At 42.9% G+C, this 21,081-nt stretch overlaps 1 protein-coding gene and 1 long non-coding RNA gene across 3 annotated transcripts in view; one reads left to right on the top strand and one right to left on the bottom strand.

Annotated features, from left to right (window-relative positions):
* LOC119484935 overlaps window positions 1-21,081 on the top strand; it is a 161,633-nt gene that overhangs the window by 70,321 nt on the left and 70,231 nt on the right. The gene's annotated exons all lie outside the window — the stretch shown is intronic.
* bnc2 (basonuclin 2) overlaps window positions 14,771-21,081 on the bottom strand; it is a 178,326-nt gene continuing 172,015 nt past the window's right edge. For both annotated transcript variants that reach the window (XM_037764117.1, XM_037764116.1), the window contains exon 6: window positions 14,771-20,511. In XM_037764117.1, the coding sequence (XP_037620045.1) occupies window positions 19,689-20,511 (823 nt within the window). In that variant the 3' untranslated portion in view covers window positions 14,771-19,688. The remainder of the gene's footprint in view (window positions 20,512-21,081) is intronic.

Here is a 21,081-nt window from a genome sequence, read left to right as displayed (position 1 = left end):
TATTCTTGGCAACCAGCAGACACCACATGACAATTAGCAGTACAATTATCCCAGCCACTGGGTAGCTCTATGTGCAGATGGCAATTGCTCCTAATGAGAGGACTTCTATAAAGCAGAATATATGCATATGAAATATCTGCATGAAATTGCTGTTGTGCACATTTTTTTTTTTACATCAAATTCTGTATTTTTGCAATTTATTTCTGCATAGTCTTTGCAGCTGCATCCAGCCAGACATGGCATGACTGCATGTAGTTTTATGGAAATGTCTTAATCATACTGTAGGAGGGCAGATTCCTGAGGTTTCTGCAAATGTTCCCCATAAATACATAATGTTTCAGACGGTAAAAAATCAGAGAAGAAGGAAGGTCTGTTGTTAAAGACAGATCATGGTTTCACCCTGACCATTAGATTACATTTCATTTATACGTCTTCCAACAATAATGTTTATATCCTTAAGAGGGTGTGAAGTCTTTTGGGCTAAATGGCAGAGCTGTGGTGTGCAGTACATTTGAGTGTTCTGTGCAGATGTGAGTGCCGAGCACATGCTGGTTGATTTGAGGGATAATATGCAACCACATGACTCAATCAGGAGATCTCCTCCCTTCATCAAGGTTTTGACACATTCGGCATACTTTGTGGCCCGTTTCACATGCAAGTATTTAGAAACTGACAGATTCTTGTCATGGAAAGCATGTTTCAGGAAATCTCCTCTGCATGTGTGCACACTTTTGAAAGTGGAACCATGTAAAATCTTTTGAGTTGAGGGTTTCCAGTGATTATTATTTTTCCGTCTCTCATTGATTCACTTGTAGTCCTTGCGAAGTCTTTGTAGCGACTAGTATCAATTAAAAGCCGCTAAGAGGTTGAAGTAGGATCTTGACGGTGTGACTCGTTCCAAAAAATCCAGATGTGTTTTATTGTTAATTAAATGAAAGGAATTAAAAACAAGAATTTAGGCTAACTGGAATAACTAAAGTATTTAACTTAAAGTGACGGTCAACAGACAATATCCAAGCCTATCTCAACAACAGGCTAAATATACACTTTGGCCCTTACAGTCTTGTATACTGTCCTGACAGACATGTTGCTTGAATGCTGCACACTTCTACACACATGTAGAAAAACCTCCTTCCTCTAAACATGTTTTGATGAAGCCGTTTTGGCACAGTATTTCCGCGGCAAAAAAACATGCAGAGAGGAAAAAAAAACATTGCATAGGGGGAGTTTGAAGGGTAGAGCAATTATCTGATTACGAAAAACATTATATGTCAAAAAGAACAACAACATGTAATTGGCTTGGTGTGTTGGAGCTGCAGAAGGCCAGATGTAGAAACGTGTGCATGCCTGTCAATGTAATGGCTAACAGCTTGACCACATAGTCCATAAGGCTTGCACCAGGAGGGCTCAAACGGCAATAAAATCCAATGCTAGCATTTGTTAGTACTAGACACTCCAATTTGATTGGTAAAATTCACACTCTAATGGGCTTATAAAGGATTTCTTGGGCCCAGAACAATGAGCTGGAGGGCTAGAGCAGTGCCAGGTCATGGACACCCAGCGATTCACAACATCCCCCCCTTCTGGGCATGCTTAGTTTCCTCCATATCCACCAGTTACCCTCTGCAGCTCTGTTTAAAAGCCAGTCGGGATGTTCCAAAGGTATTTAATAGAAGTGGTGGTGGAGGTGGTGGGGGGATTTCTGGACCTCCCACACTCAGGTTCAACCAAAGAGCCATGGCTTTTCTGTTTCACCCCACCCCATCTCTGCCTCTCTCTCTCTCTCTTTCTCTTTCTTTCTCTCTCCCCGACCATATGTGCAAGTGTAGAAAAAAAGCTCTTTAACCAGAGGCACCTTTTCTCTTGCACCTTGCCCAGTTGCACCCCTTTCTGGTGAAGACAACACAGAGGGATAGAAAGCCCACACATAGGGAACACATTTACCCAGGCAAAGGGCCAGAGCATTGCATTCCCATGGACCTGCAAGGGGAAAGAACTGCACAGCACATTTTACACGTAAATATTCACAATTGGATGTGGCACATCCTCTCTTTTTTTTCTTTGTCCTTTTTTTTCTCTTCTCCCTGTTTCTCACGTCTCATCCCCTTCACTCAAATCAGGCTTCCATGTTTTGACTGGCCTCGGTGGCCAAGACAGGAGTAAAACAAAAGCAGAGAAGGGCTTTTTGGATTCATTTGATTTTGATTTGTATTGCATCAGGAATTCAGACTTACGTTTTACGCCTGTTGTTCACAAAAGACAGCCAGCGTTACCTCACGGCTCAGATATTTGGGGGTAGGCAGGAGGAGAGCATGTTCAACACTCCCTCTGCGAAACCATGTGTTCTGTATGTATTTGTTTTTGTATATTTGTGTCTATCGAACTGTCAGTTGCGACTTAAGGCCTAAGGGCTTGTTTCGTTTTGTGTATGTAGACGTGTACAAGCCTCGTTGCCTCCTGAGACCATTGTGTGCAGCCACATCTCCAGTTCCCCTTCTGCGATACTGATCTCTATCTTTTACACATGTAACTGGCACTCTCCATCAGCGCCTTGCATTGGCATGTCTGTCTGCTGTTTGTTGTGGCTGTCAGTCTTTTGTATTTGATGTATTGCCATGTTTAATACATGCTGCAAAACCAATTGGCCACTTGGACCAATAAAGTTTAAACTTGAACTTCAGCTAGTGCTGTATTTGGGCGAAAATGTCTGTTTTTGTAATAGCAATTTAGTGTTTATGTGATCTCAATTTCAGTGTAACGTTTCTTTCTCTTCCCCAGTGGTGGTGATGGTGGCAGTGGTGGGATTATGGAGTGGGTGTTTGCTCCCTTTCAACAGTCTCTCCACATGGCCTCCTGCCTCCTTTGTCTTTTTATAGCCTCCTTCTGGGAGACGCTGCACTCTCCCCGAATGCAACACAAGCCAAAACACCTCTCAGTTCCTTCGCCAGAGCCCGTTACCCAGGGAATACTGCGATTCCTCCCCTACTTTTCTACACACACCTTCTCTCATCTCTCATCCTCCCCCCTCTCTCCTTAGCCTGGGCTGGACACAGATTTTTTGTTTTTGGAGCATGAGGGTGATACGTGAGTCATAGCGTTACATTTGAAACTCAAGCCTTGGGTTTCAAGTATGACAAGTTTAACCTTATGAGTTCCTGAATTATTCTAGTCACCTTTCAGTCTCATTCATTTCAACACCTTCATTTTACAGTGGAAAGAATGTGGATCATTTTTTGCACTATGAAATCATTCAGACAACATTGCTGATTTATCGTAAAAGTATGCTGACCAGTATGTGCTGTATACCAAATATAATTTAGTGTCGTCAGCTCCACATCATTGTCTGAGAGAGAGCTTCTCTCCAGAATCACATTGTAAATGTGTGCATGATATAAATGTTTGCATTTTTTATGTTATAGAAACCTACCAGCGCTCTTGCCAGTGGAGTTCATTGTTGTACATCAATAGTACAGTACCACACATCATAATTCCACATTGATTTCCTACTGTTCAGGCAGACTGGTTGTTTTCACTCATTACAATACAATATGAGAATCAACTTGCAGACAGGTAATCTATCACAGTGAACAATTTGCGACCTGTATTTTCTATTTGGCAAGGCTAAATTATCTTTGTGGTGTAGCGTACTTGTGAGTGAGGAAAGCGCTCTTGGTAAGGTGTTCATTGATGCACCAACATGCAGGTATTTGAGACATGTGATGGAAAGCTTTACAGTTATGTGCTATGTTGTCAACATATATTGTATAATAAGTGGACGTAGTCACCATGACGTCCCCCGTTGGTTTGTAGACTGCCGTTTTGAAGCCTCGAGTTTGGCATTTATGCCATCGCCATCTTGTTATCTGCAACCATAAGTGACACGAGAGGATGGCGCTAAGTAAAACCGAATATTGAATATGATGTTTTTAGGCGGCCAAATTGTGACAATTAACTTTCATGAACTGAAAACACACTGTGAAAGGGTAAAAGTTGTAAGACGCCAAACACAGACAATCCCAGACCGGGCAACGCCGTGGTAGCGACCTGTCAATCACAAGGTAGCCACGCCCTAAATCATACCTTGCTTTATGGTCTATTTTACTCTAAATGGGACCATAATTTACTAAATGAACATCATGCTGTTTTGAAGAAGACTTGAAACTAGTGATAGAGACCATAAACTCATGTTTACAATGTTTACTGAGGCAATAAATCAAGTGAGAAGTAGGCTCATTTTCTCATAGACTTCTATACAATCAGACTTCTTTTTGCAACCAGAGGAGTCGCCCCCTGCTGGCTGTTAGAAAGAATGCAAGTTTAAGGCACTTCTGCATTGGCTTCACTTTTCCGGCCCGGAGGTTGCGCACTGGTTGTCAGAAAATCAAAGCCATGCCACCTACAGAACAACAGTAAGCAAATGTATTTAGTCGTTCCTTGCAATACGAAGTAGAGCAAGACAGACAAATCGTATTTTCCGGATGAGGACTCATTCCTGCACCACTCTATAGGCTCCAGCCCACTGGACCCTGCACAGAATAAGCAGATATAAAAAAAAAAAAAAATGGGAGGATAGGTGGCAAGTTGAAACTGCCCAGAAGATAGAAAATAAATCATAAAAAATTGCTTTTGGAAGTGGATAACATGCAATAATATAACGTATGTGCATAGTTAATGGGCCATAACAAGCAAAACCATCTCCACAACCTGCGGACTGCAAGTGTTTAAAGTGTTTTTCTTTGTTTTCCACACAGGCTGTATTGACCACATAAGCCATTACGTAGGTTTGGTATTTCATGTGTCTACAGTTTAGATAACTTATTGCTCCTTTCCCCTGTGCGCTGGCTGCTTTGCACACCCAGCCCATTCCTAACCGGCCCTGGCCTTCTTCCTGTCTCTGTCCCTCACCACACCCACCCTGCGCCCCTGTGTGGCATCAGACATGCAGGCGTGCCACTGCACTGACACGGTCGTTTGTCTTCTGACCGCCGTGGCATATGGAGAGGGCTGGCACTGCACAGATGTCCACTAAGTGCTGATGAAGGGAGTGAGGAATGGATGGGCTGGGGCTATTTAGAGGATCTTTGCCGGTGCTGCTGGAGCCTGGTACTGCTCTGCCCTGCTGGTGTTATTAACTTTACTGTACTGAGGAGGGGGGGAATGAGGCTATTCAATAAAGTATGTGTTTCCAGATATCTAGGAAAGTGAGTGAGCATGTGTTTGCCTTCGCTCTCTCTCTCTACCTCTGTGTGTCTGTATCCCTCTACCACTATCTATAATATGTGTGTGTGCAGGCTAGTGGGTGCTGTCTGGTGGAGCTCTAGTGTACTGAGGAGAAGGAGGGTGTGGATTAAAGCCGTAGGTAGAGCAGAGAGAGCCTGAAAAGAATAATTTGCAGCTTAAGGGCAATAGCTTCAAAGTCATGAATCCTCATGGGTGAGCCAGCCAGGCTCTGAACCTGTCAGTGGTAACTTACTCCTCGGATAGCACGCCAAAGACTTCAATAATGACATCACCCAGGCATGGGGGTAGCGGATAGGAGCTGGGGTGGGGTAAGGGAGAGCTGAGAGACGGGGCAGCTTTCAGGGGTGCGAGCGCGGCCCTTCAGAGTACTTTGGAGTCCCGCTTGACGAGGGCTTTGCAGCTGCCTGATACCGGCCTTGTTGTTCTCCGTGCGGATTGGCCACAGAAGCCACCAGGGTGGCTTATCAGATTTATTGAGGCTTAGCGGTTGACGTTCAGAGTGTGGTATGTGTGATGAAGTGTGTGTGTGTGTGCGTGTGGAGGAACCGGGTGAATAGGGAAAGGGTCATCCCTCTAACAATCCACTCGTCCCAGTTAATTTAGACAGCACCCTGGGGTCTGACAGCGAAGAGGCAAGACTTTGCACCACCCCTCACTGGAGTCCTTACGACTTGAGCCCAGCAAAGCACTTATGTAGCTTCTCACATGAAATCCACCTTTTTTTCCCCCCCTTTTGATAATGCTGCTGTGGTCGTAGTCGTGAGGTGGAATTAAATTCGACAGAGCGGTAGTTATTTCACCATGTAGACCTACTGTATTTTATACTATGGGCAACATGATCAAATTCTGTACTGCCTAATACCACAGTCTGTCTGCATCCAATTGGTAAGTTTACCACAAACTAATAGGATGTGGATATGTTACCTTGAGTCGTGGTGTTCTTGGAGAAGAAAGTGCGCACCGCAATCTTGTCTCTGTCAGATTTCCCGAGCTTAGGTTTCAGACACGCACTTCAAAGTCCCTCTAATGAGTGGAAAAACATTGCCGGCTCCTGCACGACATTAAAGAGTGCCATACACTTTTTTTTTGCGTGTTGTTGCTGCGTTATATTTCACAAGCTTTCCCTTCCAAATGTTAGCAACTCATTTTCACCTCCAGCACAAACAAACAGTGAAGTATCACCCATTGTAGCCAGTATCAAAGGCAGCATTTGTTAGCAATAAAACGCTGGTTTGAAATCGCTCCAACACAGATTTTTGTGCTCAAACACTGGCCAACATTTTTTATGCCATAGAAATCAAAAAGGGGAGCGATGGCTGGGAGAGAGCAGGCAATATATAAAGCGTGTAAGGGAGCTGCCAGACAAACTACACGTAACATACTTCAGTTTTATTTAATTGCTCAATTGCAAAGGCTTTGTTCTTGCTGCTGTCATCTTTTCAGATATTTTTTTCCATTTTGATCGGCACTGTGTTGTTTGGAGAACTTGGCCCCTATTAAAAGCATATCGAATTTGGGACGTGCTTCCCAGCCTCCGTAACAGATATGGAGAATCGATAAGAGCATTACAAGGCTGTGACAGAATGGCCCCCACCCCCTGCTCCTCTCGTGTCTAAAAGGATGGCCGTGTGACAACGGGTCTCGCTCACGCTCCTGAGATCCTATCCAGGACAGATCACATTATCTGTCGGGTGGCACAAGCGCTCTTTAACCCTTTGGTGACACTGTGAGCAGAGCACGGTGACCGAAGAGAACGTTTGATTAAAAACAGATCTAGCCGGTGCGTGTTTAAATACACCAAAACCTGGATGCACTGTGAGTGTTGTGTTTCTGCTACAAGCTATTTTGACAGCAAGTTTCTGGCCTCATCAGTATCTGTTTCTCCACGGTCTCAGTCGCCCGAGCCGCATTTAGCTCCATCAGCATCAGTACCAATTCCATTTAGGGGTAAAAATGTAAAAATTCTCCCTCGACTCATTCCCAGGTGGTGTTTGTGAGAGAGAGGAATAGTTCAGGGAGACATACACAGAGACGGAGAGGATAAAAAATGAGCAGCGGGGTTTGTTCAGGTTCAAGATGCATTGTGTCTGTTGGCAGCTTGTTGGGCCAACATTGTTTGACGTTCTACCCCTAGTGCGTTTGTGAGCCTTTGAGGGCTTTATGGCTCGGTGTGACTCTGCCGCCAATAGGTTCCAGATGCCGCCGGTGTGGGAACCGGGGAGTGGAGCGAGAGGGGAGACAGGGAAGAAGCATAACCAGGTGTGACCCATTGCAATCTGGGATGTTCTCCATGGATATCCAGACTAATATGCATGTGTGTGCGAGTGTTGAAGAAACAGTGGGATGCAATGTGTTCTCAATCTGATACTGGACAGACACACGGACAGGTAGACAGACTTGTGGACACGCAATAACACTTTTTATACGCAATTTTTTTTTTGCTAACTGCGTATTTCTTCACTCCTGCGAGTAGCCCTGTGCACCCACCCTCTGCCAAGGCACGGAGTTCATGGTTTGAGTCGCGTTGTTCAGCACATTTGCTGCTGGCACCAGTGAAGTCCAACATATGGCAGCACTCTGAGCCTTCAAGCCCGGCGTTGGGGCTCCGAACAGAACCTGCCAGCTCCACAGTGGCCTACTGTAAGGGAAAATTGTCAGCAGGACCATTTAAGGTCCCAAACCACAAGCACTGATAAATGTCTGCATTTCTCTATGTAATTACCTTCAATCCGGTGTCCCTTTTCCAAGGGGCCAGGAAGGAAACAACAGCTTAGAACAGCAACAAAGCTTAATGCTCTGAACGCTGGCTAAATGAAGTATGGTTCTGCTGTGTGTGATTTAAAAAAAAAAAATGGGGGTGGAAAGAGGTGGAGCTGAGTTCAGCCAATGTGTTTTTCATTTAAGAAAAGGTAAAATATACTAGAGGGGAAATTTGCATTGGCACAAAGTCTACGGTCACTGAGGACAGTATAAGTTGTATGTCAACGTCTATGTTCATTGCAGGTTTTTGCATTTTGTTGTTTATATCAGTGGTCACGACAGATACAGATCTCAAATGAACAAAACAAACAATTTGAAAAACAAGAACCCAGAAGTGGATGATTTTGTTTTGTCAGTGTCCTAACATAATAAATTCAATAAGCACATTCTTAGATTAAAATGAGAACTAAACATGAATGTGTGTGTTGTTTGACATTTTTGACATATTGACATAATTACTATACAGCTGTTCTAGTACATACAGTATGTGAAATGTTGTTATTAAAAGTTGTTTGGCTTTGCCAAAAGCAGCTCGTCATGTGGCAGTACTCAAAGCATGTCCCAGAAAAATGAAACACCACCACCGTGGGGTTAAAAATGACTATTTCATCACATAAAGAAGAAACATAGTTGATATAAAATGGGATCTGCACCGGTTACGCTAATAAGTTTATTAAAAAATGACGGCAGTCAAAGTTAACGCGATAATATCAAGTTAACGCAAATTTGTTTTAAAGCCACTAATTTCTTTAATGCATTAACGCATCGATCTTTCAGAGGTTGTAGCGGGCTTTTTAAGGCTAGAGTGAAGATATCTGGTATCATATGAAACTAGAAAAACCAAAGGAATCTATTGGTACCAACCATGTCATACTAGCTTGTTAGATAACGCTCTAAAGTTACAATAAATTTTAGCGAGGAAAAACTGTCATGGCCATTTTCAAAGAAGTTCCTTGACCTCTGACCTCAAGATGTGTGAAGGAAAATGGGTTCTATGGGTACCCACGAGTCTCCCCTTTATAGACATGCCCACTTTATGATAATCACATGTAGTTTGGGGCAAATCATAGTCAAGTCAGCACACTTTGTAAATTGATTTCCAATAACAAATATATACATACATTTGCATAAAGGAAGCATATTTGCCCACTCCCATGTTGATAAGAGTATTAAATACTTGACAAACATCCCTTTAAGGTACATTTTGAATGGATAAAAAACATGCGATTCATTTGTGATTAATCATGATTAAATATTTAAATGGATTGACAGCCCTATTAAAAATGTAAGACATGTAAGGTCTGTCTGATTTCAATTTCAATTTTGGATAACAATTACTTTTCTTTTTCTTGAGGCAAAATGCTAAACCATGTACAATGTACAATGATGGAATTAGTTAGAGTAACAAATTATTGATTAATTTTGAAATAGCTGCAGTATGCTGCTATCTAAAGAACAACTTTTCCTGTATAAGGCTTTTTATAGCAAAATAGTACCTGCTAGTGTTCTCACAGGGCTGCTACTGTTGTCGATAATCCCTTCCTCTTCCATCCATCATCTGCAAAATAAACACAGGCCACCCCCACCTGTGTCTGACTTAGAGGGGTGAGGGCCCGTTAACCTGCTCACACAGGCCACCGGCTCGGGCTGCCGATTCCCCGCCTCTCTGTTTAGATTATTTCCACGGAGGCGGGTGACTCTCTAGTGTCACTGATAAGAGCGCAGTAGGGTGGTGGCAAGAGGGTCAAACCACAAGGGGAATAAAAACTCAGGAAAATATCTTTATCCCCTAGAAAAAGTACTTTTCCCCCCAAACTTCTTCACCATGGCGCAAGGCTATTACACTGATAGAAATTCTTCTCCCTCCTCGACAGTCTGGCCCTGAGTACGCAAGGGGCCAGAGTCTTAGCCACATCTCAAGCTAATTTACAAAGATCCCGAATTATTCTCTTATCTTGGGCTTTAAAGGTTGTAAGGTTGATTAACAAGGCTCTGTCCTGTTTATCAGTTTGGGGCTGGGTGTGGAAAATAGCCTGCGATAAGTGCACAGACCATTAAACATTCTATTTCCCCTAATATTTGTCGGCAACCATCTGCTTAACTGATCTCCCTTCACTTTAATTAAAAGGGATTCCCGTCTTGTTGGGGTCATTATGTGCTGGCGGACGCCAGGAGAGGGGTTTGTGATGAGTTCAGCGTTCCCTCTGTCCCTGGGTTGCCAGAGGGCTTTTTTCATCCTCCCTTCCACCCTCTGCTGAGTTAACCCCTTCCTGTCCTGCTGCACTTCCACCTTGTTATTTAGCGGGTGAAGCAAACTAAAGAGTTAGTAAGTCCAACAATTCTAAAAGAGATCCAGTGTGTGCTGGTGCAAACTTTTCTCTTCACGAGGGCAGCAGCGTATAGATATTCACACTATCTCCCTCAACTACAGGGCATGAGACTCTGGCTGTAATGGTTTGATTTGCCCAACACTAGTTGGATCGATGCAGCTGTTTACAGTTTCTCCCTCTCTCATCCCTTTTGTCTTTTTTCTAATTTAGTGTTCCCAAACCATGGACAGGGGTCTGAGTCTGTCTGCTGTGCTTGCATCTTCGCCCTCCTCCCCACTCTCCATCACTGTCCATTGATGTTTTTCCCCTCTCTTTCTTTCCTCCTCTTCCTCTCTCCTTCCTTGGTTGGTCTTGGAAAAAGAGCTGCATGCCTCCACACTTCTGGACAAGACTGATGGCTCGTCAATAGCATTAGCCAGCATTGCAGGCCTCACTGGTGTAGAACCAAATCAATAAGGCCCAGTAAAAAGTCTTATACGTGTATGCGGTCCATCCCAGGCCAAGGCTCATGTTACCACCGATGAGTTTTTATAAGAATTCAGGAGTGACCGTCTATTTTATTCCCTTTAATCCCACATTTCTTCAGCAATGCACTAACATTTATAAGTGCTCCTGCTCACAGTCATCCAGTCTCTTTTAGTATAATTATGTATTGCACCCTTCAAAAAGTTGAAAGAAATGTCTCTGTTCATTGTTACATTAAATATGGATATTTAAATTTAGCAGCTTCAAGATAAAGCAGTAAAATATAAAATCTTTGCTCTTTCTCCCTAAATTCTAGCAATTTACCTTCTAATTATAGTGTGCAATTACAATCAATTAGTCCTCAATGAAAATTGATTTTTGCTTTCAGTGCAGTGACGATGGTGGACGGTTGTGTGGGTATATATATTAATATATTTATATGTTGGACGAAACAAAAATAAGAAGAATTGAGTATATATAGTTTACCTACATAGTTATTTGTCTTTATCTGTATGACCTGACCATACTCAGTGATAATTTCATACAGAAACACATACTGATCTTCATGAGCCTGAGTAGTGCAGAGTGCTGCAATACTGTCTGCTTGATATTACTGTGGTCACTGCTTCATACGTCCTTCACTGACTGATATCTACTATTGATATGGCTTATAGATTAAAACAAGTTTTTCACAAGGTGAAGTGTTGCTTAAAGGGATAGTTTGGATTTTTTGATGTGGCTTGTATGAGGTACGTAGATGTCGGTACACCCGCAGTTTGGAGAAACAAACAAGAGTACCAGCATGAGAGCAGATCAATGTACTGCAGCAGCAAAACTTATTTTAGCCACCTAAAAAAAGGCCCACCAACAGTTTACGCTATATTTAGAATATTTTTACCACGTTACCTTGCTGTCAGACAGCCCTTTCCGAAGGGGAAACTGAATCCGTTATATATCCATCTATGCTCTCTTCAAACCGTGCTCTCTTTGTGGTGAATCCGATATAACCCTTAAACCCCCAAAGTCCCGCAATGACACAAACTAACCGATCGAGGCAGCGGTATCAGCGACTTCTGTGTTCTGCGATGTAAAATTCCTGTTTTTGTCAAGGGAGTCTGGTGGCTTTGAAGACAGCATAGATAACTGCTTCAGTTCCCCTTGAAAGGGCTGTCTGACAGCGATGTAAAGAGGTGGAAATATTCTAAATATAGCGTACACTTACTGATATTGTATGTTTTTAGGTGAGCCTTTCTTTTAGGTGGCTAAAATACGTTTTGCCGCCAGCCCCGTCCACAGTAATACATTGCTTTGCTCCTGTGCTGGTACTCCTGTCTGTTTCTCCAAACTGGGTCCGTGCCGACCGTCATCTACTGTACAGTAAGTAATACACTGACTATGGATAAGTTCCTCATGCAACCCCACTTTAAAAAATCTAAACTATCCCTTTAAAAACGTACCAACTAGGTTTGTGTGTCCGGCCTTTAGTTGCTCCTGGTGGTAGATGGCTCCTCCTCACCACGGCGCTTTTTTAAAATGCCTCTTTTAAGAGCTCTTCAGCTAAACTGGCAGCACCTTCTCTTCCTTACTGCAGTTTCCACATTTCCATACCTTAAAAGCTCTAATTCGCATTAAAAATCACATAGAAAATGGGTATTAAGAAGCAAACTGAAACATTATATTATATTATATTATAGTTATATAATATAGAATATATTGATTGCATGTAATTTGTTTTTTCAGAGATGTTCCTGACTTGAAAATGGTTTACTGTAAAAATCTTTTCCATGTCAGACATGGTTGGTAATTGGCCAAGCTACCTTTTAACCAGCAGAGAGAGTGTAATACCAAAACCGTATCAATCTTTATCTGCGTCTGAAATGGATAGCAAGTCTACTGTCTTTAGTTAGCTAAAAGCATTAGCTAATAGCTATAGATTCTTTACCAGCTAAGAGAATGACAGCAGCTGATTTTGCTTTTGCCTGTGCAGGATTCTCATAAAAATAATGTACGACTAGATTTTCAATTTGACTGCATCTATACTGAACACTGTGTGTGTAATGATACAGTCATATAGAGTGGCGTGCCATGTCTGAATAGTTAACACTATTACTTTACTGCTTTATATTTCTTCAGCATGACATTTGCATGTTCTCTCGATTCTTTCTGGCAGCACTTCCACTGTGGAAAGACATGCAAGTCTGTTGAACTGCAGACGGTGCTACGTGTAGACATTGGCAGCCGAAACGTTTCGCAGACACTATTGACTGTCGTTTGAATTTTTAAAATAACCTCTGTAACGTGTAGCCATGTCCCAGTCGCTTGAGTTTCACTGCTGCTTGTGGCTGGAAAAGAGAGCTGTGTCCTATTTATTTGTCCTACTTGCCCGTAAATGTGTTGGTGAATATGAGGGAGTGATTTGTCTTTTTCTTCTTCTTCTTATTCGTGAATAACTAATGTGATATCTTATTGTACGTCAACCAAACGTAACTCTGTTGAAATGTTATTCCAATTTGCGTAGTTGTGCTGGAAACCTATTTCTGAAACATAACATTTAAACTCAGCACGTCACTGACGGACGCAGACTCTTCCATGGACTGACTCTAAGGTCAGACAGACAGATGGACTGATGGACATCTTTGCCCTGTCAACCCCCCCCCCCCTCCCCACCCCCACCCCACGGCAGCACCCTTTCCAGTTCAGACACAACAAAGCTCGCCCTGTCTGTCTGTTTGTCTGTATGTACACACACAGCAAAGAGCTCTGCTTCTCAAAAGGTCAGCCGAGGGCCAGCGTGTTTGTCAGGCCAATCGATGGCCTGCCGCCGTCAGAAACACGCTCCGTTATGTAGCGGGGAGGTCAGCCTAGTGGCGGTCAGCGCCCACCACCTCCCTGGTGGGAGGTCGTCGCCAAGAAGGGGAATGTGTGTGTGTGTGTGTTTAAGATGGGTGGCTGAGGATATCTGTGAAAAGTGGAGGGAGTATCTTTTACTCACCCTGCATATAATCAATACCATCTAGCGCTATTATTCTGAGATCTTGTGTGTGTGCGTGTGTGTTGTGCAGTTATCAACAATGACAGGGGATCAAGGAACTGGTGTGTGACAAAAAGGAATGGTGTCTAATTCAAGGTCAATAAGGCCTGTGTCACTCCGTCACTCTCGCATAGGGGAGGGAGGAGGCATTATGTTCCTGTTGGTTACCAGAGCAAACATGACATCCCTGCTGGAGCTCATATCAATTTGTAATTTGACCCCCAGTCACAGCAAATGATGTCAGCACAGGTCGCTCTCGCAAAATGACCCGGCATTTGTCCGTTGTCGTTGTCAATTTCTGTCTTCGTTGTTGTTCTATTGTTAAGCAGTTTTTTTCTTTGACTGATGTTAATATTCATAGATGTTAATATTCTTCATTTCATGTGTGAAAATATTAATGGTTTGCTAGTTCTCAAAGCTGTCACAGAGGGAGGAAAAGGTTTTTATTTCAAAAGACATTTGTTGTTTTTAGCATAATCTGTTTTTTTTACTAATTATAGGAAAAGCCAGTTTTAAGTACATTTAGTATATATTTCCCCCCAAAACCTACAGTAGTTCCTTCACAAGGGCATTTAATTTAATTTGAGCGTATGATCAGACAAAGCGGCAGCTTGTCCTTTGTTTCCCTCCTTCAGTGACCATCTTACTAATTTGCTAAGACCAGCAGCACCTTCTCCTCATGCCAGTACATCTTTTAATAACTCTATTAATCTAATCGTCCACTAATTGGTCAAGATAGCCTTTTCCCCAGTGATTTTTATCATAGAGCAATTAAGAGCCCAGTAAAACCTGCTGAAATCAGTGTCTTGTTAAAATGGCATGATTGACACATCGTTTCGGGGCTCTGCAGTTTCTCTCTACATTATGGAGAAGGTTGTCTTTTCAAGCTCCTTCAATAAAATTAAAAATAACAGAACTTGAATAAAATTGCGATGACAAAATGCCAGTGACTGATAAATCTTTAATATAAAAATTGTACAAGAATTCTGATACAAATTACAAGAGGTATTTGGACAAAATATGAATAAAATTCCATTTACATCCCAAAACCCTTATGCATTTTATGCAAAAACCATAGACAGTTATGATACAGAAACAAATACAAGAAAGGCAAAAAAAAAAAAAGAAAGAAAAGAAAGAAACAAGTCTTTTTTTTAAAAAGAGGACCATTTTTTTTCCTCCTGTCTGCAAATGGGAAACACCTGTTTAGGTACATACAGTATTCATGAGGCTTCCAAATCACCATTTTGACACCAAAGTGACGCAAGCTCCTCGGCTCTGTTCGTTGTTTGCAGTGCGACGGTGTAGCCATGCAACGCGGTCGAGTGCCAGTGCCATAACACGGGCTTTTTAAGACACAAATGCATCAGATACACAAAAACACAAGTGAAAACAAAAAAAGCGAAATTCACCAGGTCTTCAAGCTTATTTATACTTTAAGACTGTAAAATATAATTGGCACAATGGAAAACATTATATGAATTCATTCTCGACATTTCACAGGTTCCAGTTCAAATTAATGAGGGTATTTTTTTTTAAGAACATAACACATGAGACTGAAGCATCTATACAAATATGTGTGTATTTTTCTTCTATCTGCATATTTCTTATGATGTCCCATCAAACACTTGAATCCCACTTTGTTCCACGAGCTACATTAACTGGACAGTTTGCATGCGGTGTCACCTCTCATCCTCTCCGCTTGCAGTACTCACTCACTCTGTGACGTGAACAAAACGGACAGTGATTAACAGGTCAGCCGCTTCAGCCGTTTGCCATCCACTCCTCCCTCTGTGTGCTATGTAGAATTACAGAATAATTGATGCCTGACGCTCCTCTAATCAAATATTAAAGATTCACTTCAGTGGTCGTAGCCAGTGAGGCGCTCTAAGTGACGTGTTCTTGCGGATCCTACGGCCTGGTCACTAGGTAGCAGAATGCACCTGGGCCCATGTGGTTTGAGATGTAAGAAAGACAAAGATTGGATTGGAGGCTTTCTCAGAGGAGAGGGGGGAAATTGGTGGTCATTTCTCAGAGGAGAGGAGACTGAGAGGGGAGGGAATGTGAGGTGCGGCTCGATCGCTCTCCAGCAGGCAATCTAGAAGAAGCTGGCGCTGGCGATGACTCCTGGGGAGTCCTGGCCCTGCTGCTCTCTTGCTCTCTCCTCTCCCTGTGTACCTCTCTTTCTCCCCTGCCTTGTTAAGTGACTGCCGCGAGGCTCCAGCCAGACCACTTTCTAAGCCCACTCCCTTTCCACCATCTCTCTTTCTCTTGCCGTCTGTCTCCCAGTGGTTTGCATGTTTTTCTCAGCTCTGTTTCCATCCTCTTGCAGCTCTGAGCTCTGCTGGCATGACCAGCACCATGCAGGACTCAGAAGGAGCCCGTAGGAGGTGGGAGAAGGGTATTGTAAGGGGAATCTCTTCTATGATATTCAGTTTTCTGCCTGGCACACACAAGTACACAGACAGAGGTCATGCACTGCAGATGCTGCTTGAGAAACGGACAGCAAGGAACAGGACATAAAGAGGCTGAAAAACAAGTCTGAAAACTTGTTTTTCTCAAATCAAGAAGGGCATAGAGGCTGAGGTTATGTGGGCAGAGCACATTTACATGAAGATAACTTTTGATATGTCTGGTACGTACAGCTCTTAAATCAATCTGTGAGGCCTTTTTAATGTAGTTTTTCTAAATTAAACAGTGTCCTCTTTAGGTAAAATGTCTCAAATGATTAGCTGTTGGATATTTAAAATGAAACAATAATATTAAGAGCTTTGGACTTTCCATGCCTGACCCAGTGCTCGCTCACACCGTTCTCCATAAGGGAATATTAGCTTTCAATGTAGTGGCAGCAGCAGCTATAATGTTAATGCAAGATGGAGAGTTTCATTTCCTGTGGTGAGAATATTTCTCTGCCCCCGTCTCCTCCACCACTAGAGGTTAACAAGTCATCTTGTTCTTGTCATCTTTCTGGCCTGTAAGTAGGAAGCATGTGTGAGTGTGCGCCACTCTCCTCTGTGTTCATGTGTGTTTGTGTGGTTGTGTGTTAGAGAGACAGCTGTCAGCAGGGTTCCTGGAGTAGCACTTTTTCTTTTTTTTTTTTTATTTCTGCCAGAGCGAGGGCCGGGGGGATTGAATGAGTGAATGAGGCAGCAAGCGCCTCAGTGAAACCCACTCCTGGGAGAAGGCAGGGGTTCCTGTACTCAATTTTCCCTTCACTTGGGATAAACAGGCAATTACCCATCCCTTTTTCCTATGCCATGGCCGTCCGGTGAACTTAAGCATACACTATTAGTGTGTGTCCCTGTAGGACTTGCGCTGTGGGGTGTGGAGGTGGTAAGTGAGTGGCGGGTTGAAGAAATGGGTAAGGCGGTTGTTAAATGACTGCGCTCTGACAGACAAAGAGAAAAACAGAACGAGAGGAAAGGAATTGAATTATCAGCGACCCTGAATAAGAAAAAGGAATAGATGAATTGAATTCAGCTAAATTGAATGGGTCAAATTGAATTGTTGAGAGCACACAATCCCTTTCCCTTCTTTTTTTCTCTTTCTGTCAGTGTCACAGTCTTGTCAGCAACCTTGGAGTCTGGCAGTGTAACGAAGTGACAAGTGAGTTATTAGACAGAAGAAGCTGGAATGGCAGGGACGCCTCCAGGTAACGGAGAAGCAGCACATTTTTAATGATCGTTGCTGTCATCCTTTCCTCCCTAGTCAGCCTTCCACCTCCGCAACCTTTCCATCAGCCTCAGCTCTCTGTCTCGCTCTCTTTATCTCTGAGAAGAGAGGACCGAAAACTGCATGTGTCATATAGGTGGAGTCTTAAAAAAAGACATGAAATATTTCACTAGAATAGGTCATGTCTATATTGCAAAATGGTTTAAGTATGAAATAAATGGAACTCAACACTGTCATGGATGTAAGGTGTTGTGAATACTGTACAGCATACCACATAACACTGCATATGTTTCCCCTCTGTGTGTAGCACCAGTCAAGTAAGAGAAGATCTCCTTGTATAGTAACACATGGCATCGCTAATACATTGATAAACAAGTCGAACTGAGGAACAATCTCGATTTTTTTGTCTTTTTACAAAAAATATTCTTATACTGGACAAAAACATCTCCATGAAGATACATCACCCACCAATAAATACCCCTTCCCTTGGCTACTTTGCCCAGTTACTGGAAATATTTGTACCGTAAGACAGTCATGGACATGTTAAAAATGGCTGCAAACAACAGCCAGGAAAATGGTAACATTTTCATAGAGTACATTTGTAGCCGACACTCAGCCATGGAAACCGATACCGAAAATATCACAGCAAAAGATTTAAGACTCAAGTGCATCATATTAATCCAATGGGGCATGATTTAAGTACACACTGTCACACTGAAAGAGCTCTTCGTAAGCAAACACTTTTGTTTTGGTCACAGTTGAATGACTATTTTCATCTTTTTTCTCATCTATGGGACAGTCATATTTCATTAAGATGCCTTTTTGTGAGAACAAACACGAGTTCTTGCATTGATAACTTTGTTTGACAATGTCACAATAATGTCATGCTTTACACAGATCACCCCACTAAACCTCTGATGTAATTATCGTGATCATAACTGGCAACGATACACAAATTAAACAAAAAGAGGAGGAGAGACTTTATCAATATTTAACTCCTTTGTGTGTTTGTGAAACAGCAGTTTATATTCATTCACACTCGGATTCGTTTTGAGGCTTTTTGAGACACTTTCTGAATACGTTGTTTAGCGATGGGGGCAGATCTCAGGTTTTTGTTCAGGGAGGCGAGACGTCTTCTGTGGTGAAACTGTGTTTGAAACTGAGCACGTGCAAAAAGAAACTGGCACGAGTATGTTGAAGGTATTATCATTTACCTTGGCACCGTAGCCATCAATGACCCCGAACAACACCTAAACTCACCATTGCAAAAGTCCTCATTATAATAATATTACACATCCCCTTGTATAGATGCAAAGTGCAAAAACTGAATTGGTATACTAAAGCTCATAAACATAACAGACAAAAAAAAAACTAAAACAATAGAAATACAGAGAATGATATCAGTGTAGGAGCCTAAAAAAGCATGCCGGCAACCTCTGAATATCTAACAAGTAGATAAAACAAGTCACATGATATTCTTTTTTTCCTAGGACTCAGTTTAAAACATGTCTTTGAAGCTAACATAAATGAGTCAAGCTAGTAAGATGCTACCTCTTTCTTGCCTATAGCTGGAAGTATTGTACTGGACTGTAACATAAAACCATAACGAGAGAGAAAAAAGAAGCAAACAACCATCAACACAACTCTTTTACACCAAAAGCCTCTTGGGACATTATTTACAAAATGAAGCTGTCATGCTTTTGTAAGGGGGTTCATTTAAAAGCTATCATTACACAAATACGACAAGAAGATTTTCTTTTTTTTTCCAATACTATCATTTTTGCAGGCAAAGTCACAAATAAGAGTTTGAATAGATTCTTTGGAGACGGACATAAAAACAAAGTGGGAAGAAGTCTGAAAAGAAAGATGTAGGGGCTTATGAAAAAAAAAAAACAATTGGAGTTTTGTTATAAAGCAAACTCCATGAGCAAGAGCATCATCCTGTTCTTCCAAAGAAGGAAAAGTCAAAGGTCACAATAATAAACTGTATTTAAAGTCGATGAATTTCATAGAGGGACATAGAAATGTCTTGTAATGACGTACAGAGGACGGGCAGGAGGCATACAGGCTTTTAGCTTGTATTTGATGGCCCTGGGCTGGGATTAAAAGCTAATTTGAGGAGGAATAAGGATGAGGAATGAAGGGAGGAGCGGGCCGACTGACAGCAGGGTCGAGTAGCAAGTCATTATTTAGTCTATTATTGTAGAGAAGGGCATGTTTTTATGGAGGTTGGGGTTCTGAGAGTGTCGGTTACGGCTGCGCACAGAGCTGAACACCATGTTGCAACCGGGGATTTTGCACTTGTGCATCTCGCGCAGGTGCACAGTCTTGTAGTGCACGCGCAGGGTTCCTTTGTTGCTGTACATTTTATGGCAGATGTTGCAGAGGATCCCACTGCTGCCACCGTTACTGCCCCCGGTGGGCGAAAAGAGGAATGGCGAGGAGGAAGGTTCCAACCCCTCGCCATGTCCTTCTCCTCTTAGTTCTCCAGTCTCATCCCGATGCCTTCCTTCAACCCGCCCCTCGGCATGCTGGGAGCAGTCCTCCCCCTCGCTGTTGCCCTCCTCCTCATCCTCTTCTCCCTCCTCCTCCTCCAAGTCATCCAATAGGATGCCTTCGTCGCTGCCCTCGTCTGACTCGTGTGAGGAGTGGACACTGCTGCTGGATTGAACACTGGATGTGGTGCTCAGGTCCAACACCATGTAGTCGTCTGGCTGGCCCCGGGAGAAGCCGTTGGTGTGGTGGTTTTTAAGAGTATGGTTGAGAGGGTGGTGGGGATACTCACTGCTCATCAGGGAACGGGCATTGTGGTTCAGGCCAGTGGGCCGGAGGCTGGCGCCTCCGATGCCCATCCCGGCATATGGGTCCAAGCCCATGTGATGCCCGGCGTAGATCTTAGCCAGTATCTCGGCTCGCAGGTCCTTGGGCAGTGGCGGGAGTTGGGGGTCCAGGACAATGTCGTCCAGCTCTTTGGTCAGCAGTTTGCGGTGCAGGTTGATGTTGGAGCTGTGCCTGTGGGGAGACAGTCATAGTTGTAAATCAGAAGGCTGCCAGGGTATGAAAAATGTACATTACTTCTCAAATACAAAATAGCAACAACAACATGTGTTGAAATACATACAATCATTTATTTTTTATATTCTCAACTTATCTTACTTCTCTGAGATGGTACCAGGCTACAAAGATTCAGTATTTAAGAACCACTACACATTATTGTTACCATCAGTTGAGGCACACAAACAGTCACACAGAAACAGAAATTCATCCTGCAGCTCTCCTCAGAAAAGTCCTCTACGATCGCACAGAGAGAGAGAGAGAGAGAGAGAGAGAGAGAGAGAGAGAGAGAGAGAGCATCCTGCTAGTGTTTACCGCTGTCAGCATGTCTGCACTGCACAGCCCTCAAATCCAATAGACTCTGACTCAATTAAATACTCCACCATATTGAATGGGAGTTTATCAATTGATTCGAGCTGTGGTAATGTGATAATCGAGGGGAACTGGATAGCATATTAGCACTCGGCCCTGACAGCATTATCGCATTCGTTCCCTATTGGAGGTGGCTTAATCGAGCACCTCAATGAA

This window comes from Sebastes umbrosus, chromosome 3 (assembly GCF_015220745.1).
Source record: "Sebastes umbrosus isolate fSebUmb1 chromosome 3, fSebUmb1.pri, whole genome shotgun sequence".
NCBI lineage: Eukaryota > Metazoa > Chordata > Actinopteri > Perciformes > Sebastidae > Sebastes > Sebastes umbrosus.
The sequence above is the reverse complement of the archived record's forward strand: the minus strand, read 5'-3'. Positions and strand labels throughout refer to the sequence as shown.